Source organism: Sinocyclocheilus anshuiensis, unplaced genomic scaffold (assembly GCF_001515605.1).
Source record: "Sinocyclocheilus anshuiensis isolate Anshui unplaced genomic scaffold, SAMN03320099.WGS_v1.1 scaffold1062, whole genome shotgun sequence".
In the NCBI taxonomy this organism is placed as follows: domain Eukaryota; kingdom Metazoa; phylum Chordata; class Actinopteri; order Cypriniformes; family Cyprinidae; genus Sinocyclocheilus; species Sinocyclocheilus anshuiensis.
This window is the reverse complement of record NW_015540895.1, coordinates 135,694-161,022: the sequence shown is the minus strand read 5'-3', so window position 1 is coordinate 161,022 and position 25,329 is coordinate 135,694. Positions and strand designations below refer to the sequence as shown.

Sequence of the window (25,329 nt, the reverse complement as noted above, 5' to 3'; positions counted from 1 at the left end):
CAGCTTGTAACACTCCAAAGAGAAAGGAAAACTTGAAATCGCATCATATGACCCCTTTAAGACTTTTACTCAAGTAATATTCTAAACGGTGACTTCAACTTCTACCAAAGTCATTTTCTCGTAAGACATCTGTATTTTACTTGAGTATGGCTTTCAGGTACTTTATACACCACTGCTTTTTATTCATCAAAGAATCCTGAAAAAAGTATCGCAGTTTCCAAAAAAAATATTTGGCAGCACAACTGTTGCCAACATTGATAATTCTAATAATAAATCAGCATATTAGAATGATTCTGAAGGATCATGTGACACTTTATTCTGGAGTAATGGCTGATGGAAATTCAGCTTTGCATCACAGAAATAAATTATATTTTAAAGGATATTAAAATAGAAACCATTATTTTATATTGTAATAACATTTTGCAAGATTACTGTTTTTTTTCTGTATTTTTTATCAAATAAATGCAGCCTTGATGAGCAGAAGAGACTTCTTTAAAAAACATTACAAGTCTTACTGATCCCAAACTTTTGAGCGGTAGTGTAGACAGACAGACAGACAGACAGGTAGGTAGGTAGATAGATAGATTTACCTGCGCACATTTGTTTATTCTCATGTTTTCTATTCCCTAGACTTACCCACACATTAAATTTGACTAACTTTGTATGTTAATACAGTCAAAAGTACCTTGATACAGTACTGCAGTCCCACCTCAGAATCTGCGCGCATGCGCGGTAGCGTACAGCGTCATCCGGGTTCTTCGCTAGAATCCCTCTGAGAGGAGGCGGGAAATGGCGTCCCGAGCAGCTGTAGATCTCTGTGTCGTTCTGTGACTCGCGCTCAGCGGAGAAGTGACTGAGAGACGCGCGCGCGGGCCGCTCCAGCCACAACCACCGTGTCGCTGCGACCCCTGGCATGTAAGTGTTTAAACGTAGCATATTTTAATCACATACATGCAAAAATAAATATTTAACCCTACGCCGCGGTCGCAGTGCTTTGAAATCTCGCGTCTTCACGACTCGCCCCCCCCGGTCCGTGAGAACATGTTCTTCACGCAGATGAAGACGCTAGCGCTATTGTCTTATATCGCATTTAAACAAATATTTATTAATAAATAAAACATCATAGGATAAATAAAAACGTCCATTTGTCATGTTTCCAGTGCGTGTTTACTGTATCTAAGGGCTTGTTCGCTGGAGCGCGGGTGTCGCGAGACAGCCAACAAGTCATCTGTTAGCGTTAGCCGCTGACGTTAAAACGCCCTCGGACTCAAATATTCACATGAAAATAAGTTGTGTTATTAAGACGAAAAAACTGGCGTGGGTAGCTCAAAGTCGGCGGGCCAATTTTACGAGCGACTGCTGTTGGTGATTTTATTGTTTTGATGTTAAAACCACTGAGCAGTTGGCTTGCTAACTTGAGCGCGACCATTTTTTAGCTTAATAATAATAATGTAGCTCGGAGGCGCGTGCTGTGCGAACTGACAAGAAATAATGAAGTAGCTCATGATTTTAGGGGTGTATTGTGTTGGCTGGGGAATATAATAAGTTTTACAGCACGGGAATGTGTTAGAAATTATCGGCAGGCTAATGGCACGCTACATTTGTTTAAATTGAACAAGCAAAGCGGCAAGCGGGCTATGAAGAAGACATGATGCACCCCCGCCCACTTCAAACACATCTGAGTACTTTCACTACTTTATTTCTACTGCACATACATGTGCTTTTATGAAAACACACAAAACCTTTAAAAGGAATATACTCACATTTCTACATTTAATTCACATGCAGGGTTTCTAAATATCAAAGACCCATTGGTTTAATTGTTCGTTGTAAATAATTAAAATATTAAAGATTTTTTTCCTTAATGTATTAACACACCATATAAGTCTTATATTTTAGATGGTAATTGCTTTATAATTGTGTGTATATATATATATATATATATATATATTTTCACACACAGACTTTTCTTTATTTTGACTAGACATTGCGGTACAAAAAGAACTGTAACTTGTGGTTTTTGAATGTTGTGACACATATGTGTAAACCACAGGTTCCCAAACTTTTTTGTCAGCTGAACACTTTAGATGTACAATATTGACTTGAAGTACCCCTTGAGGATTTAAGTTAATATACATATATATATTTTTTATATTTTTCTTTAAGTTTTAACACTTACAGTTACATTCATCACCCCACCCCTCTAACGGCATAAAAAAAACCCATACAATCCAGAGTACAAAACTGACAGTGCAGGAATTAGGTGTCCCATGTTTGTTCGGTCCATAAATGATAATTTAACATGAAAGGCCTGACAACAACAACAAGGAAACGCATGGCTAATAAATATGATGTATATGGCAATAAACAAAAATGTTCACAGAAGTGGCACATCCTCATCAAAAAATAAATAAGTACACCCTGTAAGAATACCAGTCTAGGAAACATAATAGAAGAGCTAAACCTATTAATTTGAACAGAAATAGAAAATACACATGCATAAATAAATACATTAAGTAAATAATAATAATAATAAAACAAAATATAAAAAGAGCATATGAATAGAAGGGGAGGTTCAGGCATATCATTCCATTTTAGAGGGAGGGAAGTTGTTCAAAATATCTTATAAAGGGGGACCAGATGTCTTGAAACTTACGTTTTGAACCTCGAATCATATATTTAATCTTTTCCAACTGAATGTGAAACATTACTTCTTTTATCCAGCTACTATGCATTGGAGGGTCTGCCCTTTTCCACTGAAATAATAATTAAAGCCAGTAGAGTAGTGAAGGCGATAACAGAACAAATGTCTTTCCTGAGTTCTATACCCTCAGGCACCACACCAAAAATACTCATCATAGGATCAGGATCAATCCAGATATCATATATATGTGTTTATATGATTCAAAAATCTCCCTCCAAAACTCCTCCAACTTTGGACACGCCCATAACATATGAGCAGTTGTAGCAGGTGACTGCGAACATCTATTACAGGCGGGACTGATATTTGGATAAATCTTGGCTAGATTAAGTTAATATATTAATAATTTAATGACACATTTGCATATTCATCTTGATTTATGGTCACATGAAATGAAAGTAAATTGATTTTTTTATTTTTACTCAGGTTTTTTTTTTTTACTTTGTAGCTGAACTTTAAAGTGGACTCAAACCTCTTTTTAGTTATTTTAACTTTACAAAAAGGTTAAAATACAAAAACGAAGACCTACTCTAGCCTACTGTAAATTACATTTGTACTGTTAAATAAAAAAAGATAAGACTTATTTTACAGTACTAGTACAGTACTAATATTTATCTTAAATTCTTGACATTCAAATGTTCATAAAGTAAACCTAGCACACGTTGTGCCGCAAATGTTCACTAAACATGAAAACGCGTTCACAAAATGCATGCTCCGGTCTGGATATGAACTATGATCCGTGCAGTGAGTGTTGTTAAACTCATTGTGGCGTTCCGCACAGAAACCGCTCTCTCATGCGCGCTCCACGTGTTGTTACATATTAAATATTGTTACGGTTATGTTTACAAAGATGAACTGACAGCGCAGAAGCTCTTTCATGGGATTTGAATTCTCCGCTGTAAGATAACCTCATGCATAATACAGTGCCGTGATTGGATTATAAGAGTTAATTCTCATGAATAATACTGAGAAAAGCTCTGAAAACTGATGACGTAGATGCGTACTCACCAGACATGGCAGCCAATCACCGCTGCAAATTAACGCACATGCGTCACTTTTTGTGACATTGTTCAACTTTGCTTTTTGAACCGGACGAACGAAATTGCTCCAAAAAATGAAAAAGAAAAAAAACACTTTTCCTTTAATGGACGTAATGAGTGCTATTGTTGTTTTCACTGATGTGCAACCTGTTCATTCATATATTGTTAACAACTGAAAAAATGTGTTTTAGAGTTTCATGACGCTTTAAATTCATAGCAGATGCAAAGTTGTAGTTTGCTACATTTACTGTGACGCTTTCTAAACACACTGGATCACGAGCTGCTCATGTGAACAAGTGCTTTGAAACATGTAGTGTGTTAGACTGCACAATTATTTAATTAACTTGCACTCTTTGATTGAATAATTACATTTATTTAATTAAATGTTTCCTCTAATAAATACATTTCTTCAGTATAATTATTAACTTTTCATCAACTCTTGAACCCCTGTTTGGGAAACCTTGATCTAGACACACACAAGTTTATTGTCCTTTAGGATTCTTATGTCTTTAGAATATTAAGGCATTTCATATTTGATCAAATGTAAAAATGTATTATTCTTAATGCAAAGTTGTAATTGCATGCCAGTATTTTTTTTCTAGGGGTTTTTTGCCATTTTAATTTAGGAGGGGTAGCGAACAGTTGAGCTGGATTTGAGTCTGGTTGCCTACATAAACGTCACCACACTTGTTGTAGCATGTGTTTGTACATTACACCAAGTCCAAAATTTATCGCCAAATAATATCTATGCCAAGTTGTTAATCTCACAATTCCCATACGCAAGAGCATCTGTGTCAAGGTTTGCAAGCAGGTTTAACCCATCATAGTCTTGATATAATTCCCCATTGATTGGGTGATGATTTCCCCATCTTTTTTGGCACTCTTAAAGAAAGCCTGTAGGGTGCTGTGGAGACCTTTCTTGTCAATGGCTGCAGGGGACAGGTCCGATTGTTTTCCTTGAGTTGCCATGACTGGTCTCCGCAGTGGAATTTCCCTACAGCCGTATTGACAGCTGAATATCTTGCATTCAGTGTTATTAATATAGCGGTGCTGAAACTTATGCAAATACGCATGGTGCAGCTCTGCACTTATTTTTTACTGTTACAGATGAACTGTGTTTGTCTTCCCAGTCTTACATGTGACTTTTGGGACAATGAGGCTGAGAGTGCGTAAGGCTTCTCAGCAGCGGAGTGCCAGCCCATCCGCCCGGACCGCCAAGACCAAGAGGAAGCACTCCGAGGTGGAACACGCTTTGTCCTCCGAAGACGCCAAGATGCAGAAGCGAGACACGGGCATTTTCTCCACCATCAAACGGTTCATCAGAGGCAATGCTGTCAAGGTTGGGATTTGAACTTGCGTTTGAGATGATTTTGTGGAGGCAAAGTGGTTTGGTTTCAGCTGTGTTTCTTAATGTCAGGTGGAGCAGTGCACTCCTGCTAAGAGAAGCCGTATAGACTGCGATTCGGACAGTAATCTGATCACATCCACTCTGACCGGTGGGAACCTGCCCAGCAGAGCAAACCCCAGAACCCGCAGGAAAGGCCCTGTCAATGGAGGTATGAGTGCTGACCCTCACAGATCATCAGGCTACTGCTCCTTTAAAGGGATAGTTCACTCAGTACTGTCATCATTTACTCAAACTCAGGTTTACTTCCCTCAAAAACAAAGATGAAGAATGTTGGAAACCAAACAGTTGACAGTAGCCATCGTCTTCCATAGTATTATTTTCCCCATGGCTACCATCAACTGTTTGGTTACCAACATTCTTCCAAATATCATCTTTTGTGCTCAACAGAAGAAACTCATACAGGTTTGGAATAACTTGAGGGTGACAGAATTGAAATTTTTGGGTGAACTATCTCTTAAAGAGTTTTGTATGTGATTTAAACTTAGTTGTGAATGGTTGTGCCGACTGCCAGTGTTCTCTTGGTGTTGAATGTTTCTCATTTTCTTCTGCTCAGACACCATGACGGGTCAGAGTAAACCAGTGAAGCCCAACGGGAAGCTGGAGGTGCAGACGGAAACTCCGAGCAGTCCGCCTCGCACCACCCTCCTGGGAACCATCTTCTCTCCTGTTTTTAGCTTCTTCTCACCCGCCAACAAAAACGGTAAGGGACTGTGATCTCAATTGTCAGCTGATAAATGTATGCACCTAAATGAGACTGAGATATTGATGTCATCATAAAATGTAGTTAGTCCCTCCTTTTCAAACCTCGTCATATAAAACAATGTGTTTATTTATTTATTTATTTAAAATCAAATTTAAAGTCGTCATGAAATCAATATTGACCGTATGTATTTTCTTTACCTACATTCCTGGGGCCAGATTCACAAAACATTAAAAATAAAATTATTCTTAACTGCTATTTTCTAGGGCTGTGTATATCACCAGCGAAGTCACGATACTATACGCATCACAATACAGGACTGCACTTGATTGTTTGCATCTTGTTTTTAAGCCCATAAATAATAATGTTCTCGTTCTAATACATTTATATTGTAATGTCCTCATACTAATAAATGTAAAAAAAAATCATCTTAACATTGCTGGTAGGTTATCATTGCACAAATTAACACACTCTCTACAATTAAAAAATAAGAATAAAAATTAGAAGAGTTCTAATCTAATGCACTGTCTTCACTGTATCTAACGCACACACGTTTAGTCACTCAAACAGATCACGTTGCGTGCGCACACACAGACATTCACCAACACAAACTTATCAATAAAATAGCTTAATCGCCGAACATGCACGTCTGTGCCAGCATTTATGTGAAACAGAAGCAGTTTGGTGCAGTCACACACACAGATCACGTTGCGGCCGAATTCAGACATTCAGGAACAAACTTTTTAGTGCTGCCTCGCAGTTTTATCAACTAAATAGCTTAATCGCTCAAGAGCTACATTATCTTTCTCAACAAGGAGCTGGTAGCATCATTGCTTCTAAAGCAAATAAAGCCACAGCTTTACTGTTAATAGAGAAACACGGCAAACGGTGTTAATTCAAACAAACACAGCCTCTCTTTCTCTCTCTCTCTCTCTCTCTCGTGCTCTCTCCCCATGTCATAAATGAACACTTGATGAATTACACTTTTCTGAGAATAGAATATTGAAGTGGAGATCGGGGACAAGAAGGTTGTCCCCTCTAAAAATATGAGTAAAAACCACGCTGTGCTACACTTTTCTGAGAATAGAATATAGAAGTGGAGATCGCTAAACTGCAAGCTAGCCGGTGTTTTCAGAAAGCAAGCGCATTTATCCACAGTGGAGAGAGCACGTGTGCACATGGTTGCCAGGTTGACAAAGATAAGCAACACTTAGCAGATATTTCCGTATTGCGCAAGTGGGAAGCTTTGTTTCGGGGATTAAGTCTCTATATCAGGCAACCCAGTTGTGCTCCTCTGCGGCCAGAATTAAACCTTGTTGTAGCCTATATATTATGCTCTATTCATTATTTTTTAGAAACCTGGCACTTTTCTACTCTGTTTTAGACAGTGTTCTTGTATTCAAATTAAGCGCGGTCCACTTCTGCACATGTGCCACATGATATCGATACAGAGACAGCTGTATCAATACTCGTATCGTCAAATCTCTGTGACTATACATCGTTATGACACAGCACTACTATTTTCATCATCTTTTTTAAGATGGCACTTTTCTACTCTGTTTTAGACAGTGTTCTTGTATTCAAATTGAGCGCGGTCCACTTCTGCACATGTGCCACATGATATCGATACAGAGACAGCTGTATCAATACTCGTATCGACAAATCTCTGTGACTATACATCGTTATGACACAGCACTACTATTTTCATCATCTTTTTTAAGATTTAAGGGTTAGAATTCTAAATATTCCTAAAGTCCTTGTGGTGAGACACAACATTTACATTGTAAGAATGTAAATTATTTATTTGGTTATATTTTGTGCTTTCTTTCTCTTTTTCATTTTAAGTTTATTTCATTTTGTTTGTATTTGTTAGATCTATGATAGCAATCTACAAATAATTGTACTTGACACGCTTGAGTGGGCTAGAGGGAGGGGTTTACAAAACATTTAATTATCTGTACATTGAATATATTGTTTGCCCATTGAAGAAAATAAAAAGTATAAATCAAAGTATTCTAAATATTTCAAAATTACCAATGTTCTTATGAAACGTATTAAAAATGTTCTGAAGACATTAAATTGAAATTCAGAATCAGAATTGAGAGTTTATCAGCAAGTCTTTGCCAATAATCGCCAAATAATTAGATAATAACAAACTTATTTGGCTGTCATTTTCTTAAGAAAAAAAATGTTCTTAAGAAAAATAAGATTTTTCTAAGAAAATATTTGAACTTTTTTGCTTGAAGTTTTTACACATTTTAGTCTGACCCTAGGTCTTAAATAGGGACGCACTGATAAAATCATGTCTTCATGTAAGATTTATTCAAACATTTATAACTTACAGTATAATTTTTATAAATATTCTTTTTCTTTTTATAGCTAATGCCGTTATCATTATAGTTATCATTCCTGGTATGAAAAAGCCTTTATTTTGTACAAATCATCAGTGCACAATATTCAAAAGGAATAAAGTATTAACTAATAAGCTAAATAGCAATTTAGATTTTGTTTTAGGCCACCAGTGCAGCTCTTTTAAAGTCTATTTACTGCACTAATTTAATGTTATAGCAATAACAACACATGATGATACATTTGGAAAAGTGTATTTGTCATTGGGATACACAGAGATAGAAGAAAAAGCCTTTCTTGATTTTTTTTTTTTCTTCCTCTCACAGTTCTGATCTGAATCAGAAATGCCACATATTGAAGTATCATTGGTTGTGAATATTGTTTAGTATTGTTTTTAAAGGGATAGTTCACCTAAAAATGAAAATTCTGTCATTAATTTCTCACCCTCATGTCGTTCCAAACCCATAAGACCTTCATTCATCTTCAGAACACAAATTAAGATATTTTTGATGAAATCTGAGAGCTCTCTGACCCTCCACAGTCAGCAATGCAACTGACACATTCAAGGCCCAGAAAGGAAGTAAGGACATCGTTAAAATAGTCCATGTGACATCAGTGGTTCAACCTTAATTTTTTGAAGCTATAAGAATACTTTTTGTGTACAAACAAAACAAAAATAAGGACTTTATTCAACAATTTCTTTTCTTCCCTGTCACTCTTCGATGCATGTTCACGACAGTACCACGACACATGAGCGACATGAGTAATGACAGGATTTTCATTTTTGGGTGAACTATCCCTTTAAAGAGGTCCAGCACTCGCATGACCATAAAAGCAGATGAAGACCATCATCACATTGAAATGTCTAAAGCGGCATATAGCCAGGACTAGTATTTTTTTGTCATAATATAGCAGAACTAAAACTGCAGCATTTCTGAGCTAAAGCATTTGTGCAGAAGACTCTTCACTGCCGTCTGAGACCCTCCGGTTTAGGTGCAGCCATCTAATCGGTGGCACCTGCTGCAAACTGAAACCACTGAACCAAAACGATGCGTTTACCAGCAAAATTGCCACATTTTTCGTTCATTCTGAGCTCTTTCTAATTTCATCACACTGTTAAACCGACTCTCTCTCTCTTGTCCTCCAGCTACGGTAGGCTCAGATTCCCCGGGGCAGGCAGTGGAAGCGGAGGAGATCGTGAAGCAGCTCGACATGGAGCAGCTCGAGGAAACCCCGACCAGCACTAGCACAGACGGTCGAGACCTGACCTTTGACCCTGCACTAAAGCCCAGACCGCTGCCTCATGTAGACACATCGGTAGAGGAAGGAGAGATCGTCACAGAGGTTGATATGCCACCGCTAACTGGTGAGTGTCTGGGAGGTTTATTTCAGCTGTACTGCTGCCTAAAGCAGAGCATCCTCACACTTTCTCTCTTGATTAGCCGTAGGATCCAACAGCAGTTATCCGGATGTCCCGCCATCGCCTCCAGCAGAAGGGACTTACGAGGAGGACTGGGAGGTTTTTGACCCGTGAGCCAAATTTCAACACACTTGATCTAAATAATCTCAGTATAGCCACATGCTTGTGCGCTAACTTGCCTCTATCTTCCAGTTATTTCTTCATCAAACACGTGCCACCCTTGACTGAAGAGCAGCTCACCCGTAAGCCTGCGCTTCCTCTGAAAACCAGGAGCACCCCCGAGTTCTCTCTCGTCCTGGATCTAGTGAGTTGCCATCTATCATTGGTCTTGTTGATACAAGCTCTTTTGATGCAAGAAAATAAGTCTCCGTTGTTGTTTTATTCCAGGATGAGACTTTGGTTCACTGCAGCCTTAATGAATTGGAGGATGCAGCCTTGACCTTCCCTGTGCTTTTCCAAGATGTCATTTACCAGGTAAAAAAAAAAAAAAAAAGCATCTAGGTATTGCACCTTTTAAATTTTTTTTTTTTTTTTTTTTTTTGGGCACTGGTTTGTATGTTGCTCCAACAGTAATTTTCTCTCTTATTCCTAAAGGTGTACGTCCGGTTACGGCCATTCTTTAGAGAATTCCTGGAGCGCATGTCTCAGATTTATGAGGTGAGCAAGTTTACATTCTTTTTTTTTACTTTTTTTGTTTTGTTTTTCAAAACAAAATGTAATATTTAAATCAACTGTAAACATTTTTTAAATTATTTGTTTTTGAGATTGTGAAGCTCATGTGCAACAACAACAACAAACATACAATTGTGTGTCCCATTACTTTATTAATGCAATAAAGACAAAAATCCAGCGTTCTTCAGAAAGATAACTATTAAACGTGTGAAATTATCTAACAAAAGATTAACTACACATGAAAAATGTTTTCAATATATCAAGCACAACAATCTGTTGAACTGGTTGGATTCATTCTGGAAAGAGTGTTATTTTATATTATTTATATATTATTGTAGATTTATTGATGATCTAAATTGTCTTTTTTAACATTATTCAATTTTAAATAACTTTACAAGCTTTTTTTAAAGGTTTTATTATTTCACTTTTAGTTTATTTACTTTCGGGTAATTTAGTGCATTAACTTATTTCTAAATTCTGTTTTTGTTGCTTTATTTTATTAAACAAAAATGTTTATAATAAATGTAGTTTTAGCCAACGATTAAAAAAAAAAAAACATTTTGTGGAGTCCCACATTTTGCATGTAATTCCCTTCAGCATTACATAAATTACAGCCGTTTATATATGTAACCAGTCTTGTTGATCAAGCAAGCTTTTTTTAATTAACATGGAAAATGTTTCCCATAGCTACAAACCAACAATTGGCCAATTATCTGGCAAGCTACTAAATGACTTTTTTTCTTTTTTTTTTCCCTTCGGTTTGTCTTCATTTTGTTTTTTTTCACACGAATCAGGTTTTGAAACTGTTGTAGATTTCCCAGGTTATGGTTGAAGGGTTGCAAAAACTGCAAATGCCCATTAAAAAATGAAAAAGAAGAAATGCGTAAGAGTCCTCTTCTTGGTCCTTCATGTGCTTCATGTGTTTCTTTTTAACTAATGAACATCCTGCCTATGATGTGGTCTACTGCTTTCACTTATGACTGCCATTAATGACGTAATCTTGAATTATTCGCAGATTATTCTCTTTACTGCTTCCAAGAAGGTGTATGCTGACAAGCTGCTGAACATCCTGGATCCTAAAAAACAGCTGGTTAGGTCAGTTGCCTCTCAAATTAAAAAATATAAAAAGTGAATGACATTTAAATTGCATTAAATTGAAGCTACATGTTCACTCATAGTGTGTAGGGTTGATGGGAACAAATGTGTGTCTCGATTCTCAGGTTGTAAGATGTTTAAGGTGAGCATTCAGCTCAAAATGTCTTTCCTCTGGTATTTCAGGCACAGATTGTTTCGCGAACACTGCGTATGCGTCCAAGGCAACTACATCAAAGACCTTAACATCCTCGGGAGAGATCTCTCCAAGACGGTGATCATAGACAACTCACCTCAGGCTTTTGCCTACCAGGTTTGTGAAGCCGCCTTGAGGAGTGGTCCGTGGTGAGTTATTAGTATGTAAAGCTCAGGATGTGCTCCTCTCATTGCAGCTTTCCAATGGGATCCCCATTGAGAGTTGGTTTGTGGACAAGAATGACAATGAGCTCCTAAAGCTGGTGCCGTTTTTGGAGAAGCTGGTAGAACTGGTACGTTTTCTTGTGTGTGTTTCTTGTGTGTGCTGCTTTTTAAAGATAATGTGCATTATTAAGATATTATCTTTAGAAATACTTTCTCCTATACTGGTTTAATCTTTAGAGAAATTCAAGGGTTGTTTATTAAGATTTATTTACTAATTTATTAAATAATAGAAATAATAACTCAAACCACACATTCACAATTCCATTTCTTTTTTAAATAACACCATTTTAAAAATGTTTAACTAACACCACATTATGCATTTCTAAGTTCAAAATAATTTTACACTCATATCTAAGGTGTCACTTACAATGATCGTCTGTTTTTTTGTTGACGTGGCATGTTTGTGTTTTTATTCCAGAACGAGGACGTTCGTCCACACATAAGAGAGCGATTTCGCCTGCATGACCTTCTACCCCCGGACTGAATATCGCAGCGAAACGAACATTTCTTGCCAACCTGACTGTTTTTAAGCAGTGGGGAATTTACACCATGGGGGAAGGAAAATTTGCCACAAACACTTTGCCATCAGGATTTCAACTACAGACCTGCCTACATGGGCGTACTTTTATGTGGGGACAGAGGGAGGGAGGGGGTTTTTCGGGGCTCTGGACAAATGACTCGATGTATGCATATGTTTTCTATACACACACATTTATGGAACCGAAGGCGAGACCGAGAAGATCACTTTTGATTGGTCGTCCATCTCGGTTCTGCGGTGGACTTTAAGGTAAAGCGCTGTGGAGAAGTGGACTTGCGTCGCTCCTTTTGGTGCTCAAAGGGACCCTCTGCCCTTCCAGGCCACTGGCTTTTACTTCAACGAGAATGACCAGTTGAATATAACTATATAAAACATGAATATATACATTCAGCTATGTGTGTATATGTATATATAACATTTGTACATATATATTTTTTCCTGTCAAGTTTGTAAAACACGACTTGCCCTTTGGTTTTAATTCATTATGCATTCCTTTTCAGTTCTGGCTTTTTATTAATTTTTTTACTCTAGATTTTATGTATATTTAATGGCCTGTCCGTTACGCTCTAGCTTTTTCTCGTAGTCTGGTCACATCCCACATATGGAAAAATTTCTGTCTAGTCTCTAGTTGTGGCTTTCAGTTACTGATGGCTTTATACCATTTATCCATGTCAGTCCTAATTTGGGGATTTTAACTTTTATGTTCTTAGTTAGTTTTTATATACAAGTATAGATGAAATGTAAAATACTGTATGTGCTTTAAATGGCTTTTCTGTGGAGAAAAAAAATAATGCTTTGTCTTTCTGAAATGTCCGGTAATTGTAGCACCAGCACATGAACTAGCGTAAATCACTGCTCCGTGTTTTCCCCTCATTTCGCTTCTGCGCTCCTGCTTTGGAAACTGTTTTAGGAATTATCATGTACAGCTCTACCTACCTCTGAATGGTAGACCTTCCGTTTCATTCAGTGTTACCCCAATGTTTTTTATTTCCAAGGACATTAATACATGATTTTAATGTACCAGAATTGTTCGAATTGGTTTTTCTTTGTCGTTTGGGATGAAAGTATCACATGTGGCCATGATTTGTTCGTTTTATCCTATATGGATGAATGTTTTCAGTTAGAACTATAAGCTCATCATTACAGCACATATGACCGATAATTTTGGAAATGAGATTTGAACTGAGAAATTTCGAGTTTTTTGGATATTTAATAGTTTTTCAGAGAATCTGGCAGCTCTTGTCAATTTAGGTAAATATTTTCTCAAAATGGCAGCTTCTGTTTTGGGAATATCAACATGCTGTCAATCGCTCAATTATTATTATTATTTATTTTATTTTTTTAAATGCAGTGGATGAAATGAGTATTTTGATTGGATGCTTGTGTGTTTGGTTGCAATGTCTGAATGATGAGGCCTTTTGTTAAAGATAGCTGTAAATGCAATGAATGTATTTCAGTGTAGCTTTTTGCAGCGCACATGAAGCAACAAGAAAACATTTTTAAGATCTTTTCAGATTATGTATGATTTCATATGTATGTGTTTTTCCAGGAATGGTCATTTTGTTTTATATATCGTGTCTTGTCAGTGAAATCCGTGATGGGTCCTGGACTTTGGTTTCATGTAGCTTTGACTTAAAAACAACAACAACAGCAGTTAGTCACTGAAAACAGCATGCTGAAAAGTTCATAACTGACATTAAATTTGCTGTTTTTGCAAATTAGAAACTTGCATTTTTACTCTTGGCTGTTCATACGTTTTGGTTTTTACACTTTGGTTCATACGCTTTGGGATATAGTTTACATTTTAGATATGATTATTCATCCATGCTTATAATGGGAAATTAAAATCTACAAATGGGACTTGTCGGGAAAACACCTTTCACCTCAGTATCAAAAAGTAATAATTTATTATAATTAATATTAATTATATATTATTATTAATTATATAATTTTAGTTCTAATTTAAAGTTCCAAAATCGAAAGAAATGTGTAATAATCATTTTACTAAATGTATAATGTTATTTATGAACTATTTATATAACGATCTATAAAACTACACACACATAGAGTTTAATTATTATTAATTCTACATACCATACCAAATACATATTTTATTAATAAATTACATTGTGCTTTTGGCCTAAAAATCGCATCTTGCCTATTTCAATCATAAACATAATAAAAACTACTTTTTCCCTATGTGGCCAGAGTGCTAAAATGCTTTTTATAGGTTTTATTGGCTTATATATTTTTCCCACCTAATGATATAAAAATGTAATCTTTATGATACTTTGATTTACCTGTTATATGCACTTGATATGGCATAAAGTGTGTTCATTTTTATTCTGCTTTCTGACATGTTCTCTCTATTATCGAAAAATAACACCAATTATCTCAAATTATGCATTATTTATAATATAATCATCAACAACTAGTAGGCCTAGCAAAAATAACTAGGTATTTTGGCGGGAACTGTGACTGGTTACCATGGTGAAGGTTTGCACAGGTGATGTCAGTCCAGTCCAGCTGGGGGCGTCACTCTCTCCCGCGCTCTGTGTGATCCGCAACTGTTCAGTGTAAAAGAAGAGGCCTGCTTAATTTCTCGCCCTCTGGTTGCGAAGTTGGCGTCCGCTCGAAGTCGCTCGTTTGACGGCGGGCTCATGTCGAAGGACGGCCGGTACGACGGGCGCCGGCGCTGCGGGGCTCAGCAGCACCGGCTCGGGCTGAGGCCGGCTCAGAGCGGGGACGCCAGAGACAGATCGGCCAGCAACAGCTCTGGATCATCTCACGGAGGAGGGAAAGGCAGGAATACGACCATCAACATCGCCCTAAAGGTAACAAACAACAGCCGTCTCAATACATAGCGAGCTGCCTACCTAGACAGCATTATTTAGGGATCATAAGGGCGCTCTGTGAACGCCCAGAAGTGCCGCCTAGGCAGGCAGCTGTCAGTTAGGGTGTTATTACCCTAACAGAGTTACTATGGTGACAGTACTTTTCCCTCAAAATGTTAGTTATTGTTGCTACAATAAAAAAAAACTGGTGAAGTTTTGATGCCTGCTGTCATTCTGAACGCTTCTTAAACTGTATGCTTACTTGTTGTTACCACTGTAACAACACTATAAGCAGTAACTTAGTGTATTTAATAGTAAATGTGACCCTGGACCACAAAACCAGTCATAAGGGTCATTTTATTGAAATTGAGATTTATACTTTATCTGAAAGCTGAATAAATTTGTTAGGATTGGGCAATATTTGGCCGAGATACAACTGTTTGAAATTCTGGAATCTGATGGTGCAAAAAAAAATCTAAATATTGAGAAAATCGCTTTTAACGTTGTCCAAGTGAAGTCCTTAGCATTGCATATTACTAATCAAAAATTAAGTTTTGATATGTTTATGGTATGAAACATGGAACATGATCTTTACTTAATATCCTAATGATTTTTGGCATAAAAGAAAAATCGATAATTTTGACCCATACAATGTATTGTTGGCTATTGCTACAAATATAAATGTGCTACTTATGGCTGGTTTTGTGCTCCAGGGTCACAAATGAGTTTGTGCAGATGTGATCTACTCACATGGATTGTGTTGTAATTCTTGACTGTTATAGAGTACATATTCTTAAACGCCTGATGCAAGAGAGTGTATTTCCAAGGTGTATTTTTTGGGGGTTACGTTCTGTGTGTTATTGTGACCTGAAAGGTTTCAGTCACTTCAGATATTCAGGGTATTGTGGGCAGTCACAATTTGTCAGAACATAATCAGTCTCACAGATACACAACACAAATGCCACCATTACATTACATAACAGTAACACTCAAGAAAACATAACACAAAAATACCTCACATGAACATGACAATAACATGACAAATTAACAGTACTGTAATGCAATATAATGTTGACACGGCGCGACATAACAGTAACAATGCAATGTACCATTATAGTAACAATACATAATATGACATAATAAAAAGCAGCATTTTAGGGGCCAAGCACTCCAAAGGCAAAATGAGGAGCTAAGCATTAGGGATGGGAATCACCAGAGGCCCCACGTGAACTTTTCCACGACATTCTAATTTATTGAGATGCACCTGTATATTATCACAATACTTGTGTCACGATACAATATTATTGCGATTTTAAATATATTGCAATTTATTATCTTTTTCCAACTTCAAATTATGTCCCCAAACGAAAATTTGGCAACATCTGTTTTAACTAAAAATAAACATTTCTCAGAATGTTTATCTCACTTAAATTTTATTGTTGCAGTGCAAAATGGGATTGTCAAGCAGACAAACTGACCAACACTTTCATGAAAACCTGTCATAAATGTTGTATGCACCTAGCAAACTCGGCTATTTGTATTACAGTCTAGTCTAGTCCACTTTAATTAAATGTTAACAGGTATGCACTGCTGTGCTACTACAGGTATTTTGAACAATGCAACTTGAACTTGTACAAAAAAGTTGTGCAGACCCTTCAGCAATTTGGGCATTTGAAAGTAAATTACTGTTAACTCACTGGGGTCGATGGTCGCGCCGGCGCGCCCAGCTCACTTTTTTTAAGATCAGTGCGAAAGACACTAAAAATACTCTGTTGATTTTGGTCACACAAATAAGTGTTAAATCATTCAAAACTGTTAAGTGTCTACTTTTATTTGTGTAAACTCACAATAACAAAACTCTGTGCTTTTGTAAAATAAAGAAAACCTACAGGTCCTCCGTCTTCTCTGTCTCTGCGAATATCCATCTGAAACGCGTCACTAAAATGAACTGAAAATCAGCGAATGCTTTACACCGGCCACATTCACACAGCCGCAGAATACTGTTGTCAGTCCTGTTTTTGAGTCCTTAATACAGTTACGTTCACACACAGTTTGGTTATTTACGGGCGTGAATTTTTTTCGGACCGAACTCACACCCGTAAATTTTCAGGACTCACAACCGCATTCGCGGAACACATGCGCTGTGTGAACGGAACAGGACTGGACAACTAGTTGTCTGTCACGTCATACAGTGCGAGAGAAAGCCACTCTGCCGCACAAAACGCGCGTCTACCGTGTGTTATGTGTTTTCACGTGTGTTTTCGGTAATTTACAGTGACGAAGAAATGAGCTGCGTGTCATCTGAACGTTTTAGAGCCCGTCAGTTTTCCACCGGTGCCGCTTCCGTCAGTTTTGTGTTGTGTGCGATTCAAATGCTTCGCTCTCCACCCAAATTTAAAAGCTGCTGTTGGTTAATGAAGATTTGACGAAAAAACTCGCGGCTTGATTGGACTCTAGTCCTGTCAGAAAGTGTTCAAACAGACAGTATTCTAAACACAACTGTAAGCTGCTGTGTGAACGGGACATTTCGAGACTCACACCTGTAAAGAAAAAGTAATCCGTATGAAACCAACACGATGTTCAGTCTTTTCCCGTCTAAACTCATTATCTCTAATGTGATCCCACCCACGAGCGACCACGTGAGATGCGCGCACATGTAAACGCCCAACATAAACAAAGTGTGAGGATAGTCGTTCATCGCGGCTACATTTTTTTTCCCCAAAACTTACTAACCACACAATTTTTTTCTAAAAAATGCAAACATGTAGATCAATTTTGCTCACATATTATTGTAGCACAGTTTGTGCTGAATACAAAAAAAATTACACGTTGACCAATAGTATGTTATAAGTAGCTGAAATAAGCACAAATGTCAGGGCATGTCAAAATATCTCAAGGGCCCCAAAATCACCTCAGACCCCAGAGGGTTAAATTTTAAATAAATAAAACATAGTCTTACATTAAAATAAAAATGTTACATTTAAATTAAACATAACATGTACTCTTAAAGTAAACAATGTGCCACAACAGGTATACTATGTACTGCTGTGCTCTTAGAATATTTTACTTTTTAATTTATTCCATTGTCTGTTGGAATTCTTGATTCTGAATAGCTGGCAGATATGCATTGAAACGGTTTAATGCACAGGTAGTTCCAAGTCCGTTTAATCACTGTACTATATTAATGCGCCGCTGCTTTAATTGACCCACACAAACGCACACATTCATCACTCGCATAGAGAGAGAGAGAGAGAGATCCCGCTGCACACACAGAAACGTTCAGGACTAGGCCAACATAAACTTGTCAATGCTGCCCCACTATTTTTATAAATAAAATGGCTTAGAAACTGGATCACTGCATTATATTCCTCAGCAACGAAGAGGAAAAATCTCTGTTTAAGTAACTAAACTAACAACTTCATTGTTTGTAGAGAGAGACGCACAGACGCAGGTAATTCACACACACAACTGTCATCTTTCTCTCTTTCTCTCTCTCTCGAACAAACAATCGATAATTCAAATAAATGTTATAATTCTGTAATTAACAAAAATAACCGTAATTTTTACCCATTCGGTCAAATATTGCACTGCAAAGAGCAATACTACTTTTAACTTGCCTATAACTTGGCAAATTACCATGGAATAAGCGGGATAATCAACGGCTTGCTGTGCATTAAAGGATTTTAGAAAAAAAAACTCAACACCACCATCTAGTGGACTGTAAAGAATTTGATTTTATTATTCTACCAAAGAGTATAATAAAAGATCAATACTTGGCGTCCATGTATCGATACAGTATTGCCACGGAAAATATCGCGATACTATGCTGTATCGATTTTTTTCCCCCACCCCTACGAAACGTGGCATGGAGCATCAGACCAACTGCAACAATGAGTAATTAAAGCAAGCTTAGGATGATTTGAAGCAAAATGGCTGAAAAATCTTGGCTTATCACTTTTGACCAATAAGTGGCGCTGTTATCAAATCGATGTGGTGTGTTTTGTGTGAGGTAACAATGGCACACACAAAGTTTGGTGTTAATATGTCAAAGCATTGCAGAGATACAGCCTCAGACATAATCTGGCATTATGCCTCAAATTTGTTGCGGCGCCATACAAAAACGGTTTTGTCTATCAACGCAAAATCCATAACTTATTGTCAGCACTGTCTGATAATGTTGTGCAAAATTATCACAAATTATTACTAATGCTTTGTTTAATGGTATGTCTCCTCATTTACAGTTAGAGAAATGATGTGAACATGAGTTCCATTAACGGCTCCAATAACTCCAGGAAAGCCCACAATCCTCACAAAAGTGGCTTGTTTTTGCAGTATGTTTTGGCGGTCAGTAGGGTTGTGACGGTGAGGAAATTTTCAAGTAACCGGTGTTGCGGCTTAACACCGGTATCACCATCAGCACTGTCTACCGCGGCAAGCCTAGCGGTCAGTTAAAAATTCAATAAACTGCCATGTAGTAGTGGCCAAAAGTGATGTCCGGCCTAGGAAATTTGACATTTTCATCCTTAATTTAAAAAAAAATGTGCAAGATTTTGTAAGCATATTGCATAGTTGCTTAGTCAGTTGTTTATTTGTGCTAATAATGCAATGAAACAAGCCAAATTGTGCGGTCATGATTTTTGGCCATGCCAAAAATTTTGGCAAAAACAAGAGGACCAATGAAATGTAAATAACGTATGTTGTAGTCAGTGTGCCAATGTTGCCAATTTAGGGATTTTGTCACTAGATTTAGTGACTTCCCGCATCCCTTTAGAGACTTTTTTCAAAAACCTAGCAACAAAATCAATTTCTTGGACAAACGTTATCTACATTCCGAGACTCTCCCATGACGTCATAAAGGCGAGTTCACTGATCTATATAAATATAAATATAGATCAGTGAACTCACCTTTATGAGGTCATCTAGCAACATTAAGTGACCAGTTTTAGCTACTTTCAATTGAAAGCAGTTGGCAACACTGGTCAGTGTTTTTTTTGTCCTTTGTATTTTAACGGTTTAAGTGAAATGTGGGGTCATAAAAAAAAATCAAAACATCACTTTTGGCCACTGTTGTGTTTGGTGGGGTTAGTGCCACAATATGTAAGAACCTGCTTACTGTGTCATCACCGGTGCATTGCTACATTTTTCCAATCTTCCAGCCAAAAAATATTAATTACTACTTTAATTTCTGCTGTTAGAGCATTGACTTGTTGAGTGGAAGAAGTTATTAAATTTTTTACTTTCAGTTACAAAAAAAAAAGACTTTTTGATCTTTACAATTAAGTTTGTATTAGGGATGTAACGATTACTGGTTTGACGATAAATCATAATAAAATTCCCCACGGTTAGTATTACCATTTCATCTTTTAATAATCATTAAAACCGTATTAGATTACCGTGATTTGAACAACTCACGATAAATAAATACTGTCCAGCATAAAGCACAGTTTTAAGTAACAGTCTCACGTCCGCTCAGCACGCAGAGTAGTTTCGTTTTGAGTGAAAACAGGGCGGAAAAGCTGGGAGGTTTTAAAAGAGTGCTAAGGGAATTATACAAATGAATATATGAATGAATTATATGAATGTACCTCTGAAGGTTCTGACTGTCTTTAGAAACGATAAGATGGCATTTTGTTTTGATCTTCGCTCCATGTAATACCTAAAGGAAGTGTTCTTAATCGCAATACTGCTTTGTCCATGGAGAATTTTTGGCCAAACCCTTCAGAAGTTATAAGCAAAAATATGTATTTTTCATATCTCCTGACCACTAGGTGGCACAGTGCTGAAACACTGCAGGTAGCCTCAGGTCATGTTTCTTATAACACACACCAAGTTTGGTCTCAATACGCCAAACTATTGTGGAGATACAGCCTCAGATCCATTTTTGAGTGCTTTTCGTCGAATTCGTTCGCGCGTTATTCGAGAGCAGTTTGACTAATCAACTTGAATTCCATAACTTTTTGCCAGCATGGTCTGAAGATGATCTGAGCCAATTTTGGCAAAAATCAGAAAAACCGTCTAGGACAAGTTCGAAAAAGTAGAGAGAGAGATCGGAGATCCCGCTGCACACACTGAAACGTTCAGGACTAGGCCAACATAAACTTGTCAACGCTGCCCCACTACTTTTATTAATAAAATGGCTTAGAAACTGGATCACTGCATTATATTCCTCAGCAACGAAAAGGAAAAATCTCTAAGTAAACTATTAAAAATATTTAAAAAAAACTAAACCTTATGATTTTCAAATTTTGGTGTTCATTCGACTCGGCATGAGCCAAGGATTCAGAGGAAAAAGGAATTTCAAAAGTTATTAGCACAAACATGAGTGAAACTTTGGACAAGTGGTGGCACTAGAGAGTTTGAGTTAGAGACTCCAAATTAGCTATGGTAAATGTTGAGACTGTCCTCTATCAGTGTGCCAAATTTCACAACTTTCCCACAAGCAGTTCTATGGGCTGCCATATACTCAAACGGAAGAAGAAGAACGCCAACGGATACAATAGGTGCCTACGCACCTTCGGTGCTTGGCCCCTAATAACATTTGTGTCAATAACATGACTACGTAACTAATATAATTCAACGTAACATTTACATGACAATAACATGACTATGTAACAGTGATATAATTCAGCGTAACATTTACATGACAATAACATGACTATGTAACAGTGATATAATTCAACGTAACATTTACATGACAATAACATGATTACGTAACAGTAATATAATTCAACATTTACGTGTCAATATCATTACATATCTAATATAATTCAGTGTAACATTTACATGACAATAACATGACTATGTAACTAATATAATTCAACGTAACATTTACATGACAATAACATGACTACATAACTAATATAATTCAACATAACATTTAGAATAAGTATCAGAAAAAGCTTTATTGCCAGGTATGTTTACACATACGAGGAATTTGTTTTGATGACAGAAGTTTCCACAGTACAACCAGAATGACCGTGACAAGACAAGACCGATAATAAAAAGAATACAAATAGAATAAGTAAATAGGTAATAACAATACACACAAATATTTAAAGGAAAAAAATATACAATATACAAAATAGACAACAAATGTTATTAGATGTGTGTACAGGTATGTTATGTACAAATGTACAAATGCAAGGAGATGTAAATGAGTATGTGTGTTTAATAAATAAATGTATAAATAGTGTTGTGTGTTACATGTTTATTTTCAAGTTAACTGTTCATGAGATGGATTGCCTGAGGGAAGAAACCGTTCCTGTGCCTGGCCGATCATGACAATTTACATGACAATACCATGACTGCGAACAGTAATATAATTCAACATAACATTTTACCTGACAACATAATACATAACAGTAATATAATTCAACATAACATTTACATGATATTCACATGACCACGTAACAGTGATATAATTCAACATAACATTTACATGACAAAAATGACTACATAACAGTAATACAATTCAAAATATACATTACAAGACAGCAACATAACAGTACAATAACATGACAACAGACCAGTAAACAGTAAGAGAAAGTGCAGTAACCTATGTTATGGATAGTGTAGTGTATCTTACATCATCTTGAAGTGTTTTTAAGGGTGGTAATGAGTGACTAATTGCATGGCTGCTTTTCAAATAAATAAACCCATAGATGTGAAATAATTGACTTTAAATGATTTTATTATGTGAAAACAAGCAAAGCACAGAGGCTTCAGAAACGCCCTTCAGTTCCTAGACCTGATCTACCTGTCAGTGTTTATTTTGCAATTATGACCATCAGATTGTATTTTATCTTGCTTATTATACAGCTGCTTAACAAATGAATACTTGAACATGGAAACCGAACCTGATATCAAGCAGCAGTTTGTTGAATTAATTGATCTGTAATGTTGTTTTTACAAAATTGGAAAGAGTTATGGCGAATATTGTCTGAGGAACAAGGTTAGCGTGTTTTCGCTTGGTTAGACAAAGGTGCATTGCCAGAGTGGTAGTAGCCATGAATTTGACATTTGTCCTTTCATGCATTTAGAATTCCCAATTCAGAAACTATGGAAGTTTATAATTGAGTGTTCCAGGCCTGAAAAAGTTTTGAAAATCAATGAAGGCCTCAAAGAAATGTAATGATTTGTTAAGAGACATTAAGCAGTCTATTTTAGTAAATCACCATGTTTTTTTTTAAACATAAAAGTATACATGTTAATGCACACATATGCCTAGAGTGTGAATAACCATGCAAAAGTGTTGCGTTTGTTTAATATTTGAGAGCAAATTACCATAGCCAATTATTTATCAAGCAACCAACTGTTTTCTTCCAAGTACACTCTACCCATTTCCTTTCCATATCAGTGACAGATTAACAAGATTGACTTGGGTCAGAAAAAGATGTGTATTTATCAGTCAGCTGCCAGAAACCTGGGAAACCCAGAGTAAATATTTACCATCCAAACACCGTGCTGACAGGCAACAAGTTAATTTACTTGCGTGTCTGAATTGCAAAAATTGTGTTTGTTTCACAATCTCAAAGCCTCATTCATGCTTATCTCCAGACCTCTAGAGAGTAAAGCTGTGTAATGAGGGCTGTTGTCATTGGCTAAGTAGGTCAGTTGTGTATTTTAACCCTGAGGACATGAGATAGTGGCAGGGGAGGACAGTAAAATGTTTCTGCATGTGTAAAAACCAGTGAGCCTGATGAAATATTCCTCTATGTGAGGGAATGTGACAGACAGAACAGCTTTGCGTTTGCGTAACGGTGGAATATGGCCAACAAACAACAGAATAATTAGCTAAATGCCAAATTGTATTTTTTTATTTTTTTTTATTATTATATTCAATAATGTATCAAAGGAGTGTAACACAGTATCCAGAGTGATTACATTTAATGTTTTGGGTGTACAGACAAAATTGAGATACTGAAGGCATTGGTTTTAAAGTCCAATATGAAATTAAAATGGATAAAATCAAGTCAACTAATCTATTTTTTATGACACTTTATTTTAAGGACCAATTCTCACTATTAACTAGCATGCATATTACTAGAATATTGGCTGTTTATTAGTACTTACAAAGTACATATTAATGCTTTGTTCTGCATGAAGATATTGTAGATCCCTTAATCCTACCCCATACCTAAACTTAACAACTATCTTGCTAACTATTAAGCAGCAATAGGAGTTTGAGGCAAATGCCATGGTTAATAGTTTGTTAATTGTGAGAATTAGACCTTAAAATAAAATGTGACCCTATCTTTTAAAGAATATTCCAGGTTCATTACAAGTTAAGGCCTGTTCACACCAGGAACAGTAACTATAAAGATAATGATAAAGATATACTGTAGTTGTAAAAATCATTCTCAATATTAAAGAATAGCAGAGTCCACACCACAACTATAACGATAAAGGCACAGAGAAACAATGTTGTTGGAATCACTTTCAGAATGTTTTTTTTTGATGGACGATAAAAATATTGACAGCCAATCATAATCAATCATGCTGTCACAAGCTCGAGAATTTAAAGAGGTAGCGTCCACTGGTGTGGATGCTAATATAGTTATCTTTATAATTATCGTTCCTGGTGTGAACGGGCCTTTAAGCTGTAATGTTAGCATTAGGGATGCGCAGATCCGATATTCATATCGGGTATTGGCTCCGATAGTGCCATTTTTCTCGGATCGGGTATCGGTCAGAGAGGGCCGATCCAAATCCGAGATTTTTTTTTTTCCGATTGTGCGAATTATTCTGTGTTACTTCTGAAGCCATACGATAGCTTAATGTGAGCTACATATGAATATTTAAGTCCTTACATTAAAGTTCACACAAACTCTTTTCTCCGCTGTGGCTGTCAGTCATTCCTTCAGCTTTTAAACCCTGGTCGCGTTCGGTTACAGCAGTCAGCTCGGTAAAGCTCTCTCCAAGATCATTCTGTGTTCCCATTATACTTGATTTGTAAATACATGTCTATGATTTAGCAAAAAGGACTTTATCTTCTTGCCGGAATTTAATGTTGTTTTGTTACTTGCTACCGGGTGTCTGTGAGAACAAAACACGGGCGTAGAAAAGACTATAAATTGTTTTTAACGTGCACAGTAACTGAAATTTAAAACTGTTAAAAGAAAGGCTCAATAACTGTTGCACAGATATAATACACTA

General features: G+C 36.7%; 2 protein-coding genes across 5 annotated transcripts in view; both read left to right on the top strand.

Annotated features, from left to right (window-relative positions):
• Positions 1-709: 709 nt before the first annotated feature.
• Positions 710-13,119, top strand: LOC107688927 (CTD small phosphatase-like protein 2-A). The gene is made up of 13 exons (XM_016486766.1): positions 710-915; positions 4,872-5,080; positions 5,159-5,297; positions 5,703-5,849; positions 9,346-9,564; positions 9,641-9,728; positions 9,811-9,922; positions 10,006-10,092; positions 10,213-10,275; positions 11,306-11,385; positions 11,569-11,695; positions 11,775-11,870; positions 12,221-13,119. The coding sequence occupies exons 2-13, from the start codon at positions 4,895-4,897 to the stop codon at positions 12,284-12,286; spliced, it is 1,410 nt and encodes a 469-aa protein (XP_016342252.1). The 5' UTR covers positions 710-915; positions 4,872-4,894; the 3' UTR covers positions 12,287-13,119.
• A 1,770-nt stretch (positions 13,120-14,889) lies between these two features.
• LOC107688925 (S phase cyclin A-associated protein in the endoplasmic reticulum-like) overlaps positions 14,890-25,329 on the top strand; it is a 123,779-nt gene continuing 113,339 nt past the window's right edge. Inside the window, exon 1 of one of the 4 annotated variants that reach the window (XR_001634281.1) lies at positions 14,890-15,174. Coding sequence is in view for 3 of the 4 variants with exons in the window: in XM_016486758.1 (XP_016342244.1) it covers positions 15,001-15,174 (174 nt within the window). In the remaining variant the exon portion in view is untranslated. The remainder of the gene's footprint in view (positions 15,175-25,329) is intronic. The other 3 variants (XM_016486758.1, XM_016486757.1, XM_016486759.1) reach the window with 3 other exon arrangements.

Coding starts and splice junctions, on each gene's coding strand:
- LOC107688927 (XM_016486766.1), top strand. CDS start 4,895: ATGAGGCTGAGAGTGCGTAAGGCTTCTCAGCAGCGGAGTGCCAGCCCA. Junction 5,081..5,158: donor TCAGAGGCAATGCTGTCAAG/GTTGGGATTTGA, acceptor TCTTAATGTCAG/GTGGAGCAGTGCACTCCTGC. Junction 11,871..12,220: donor TGGAGAAGCTGGTAGAACTG/GTACGTTTTCTT, acceptor TTTTTATTCCAG/AACGAGGACGTTCGTCCACA.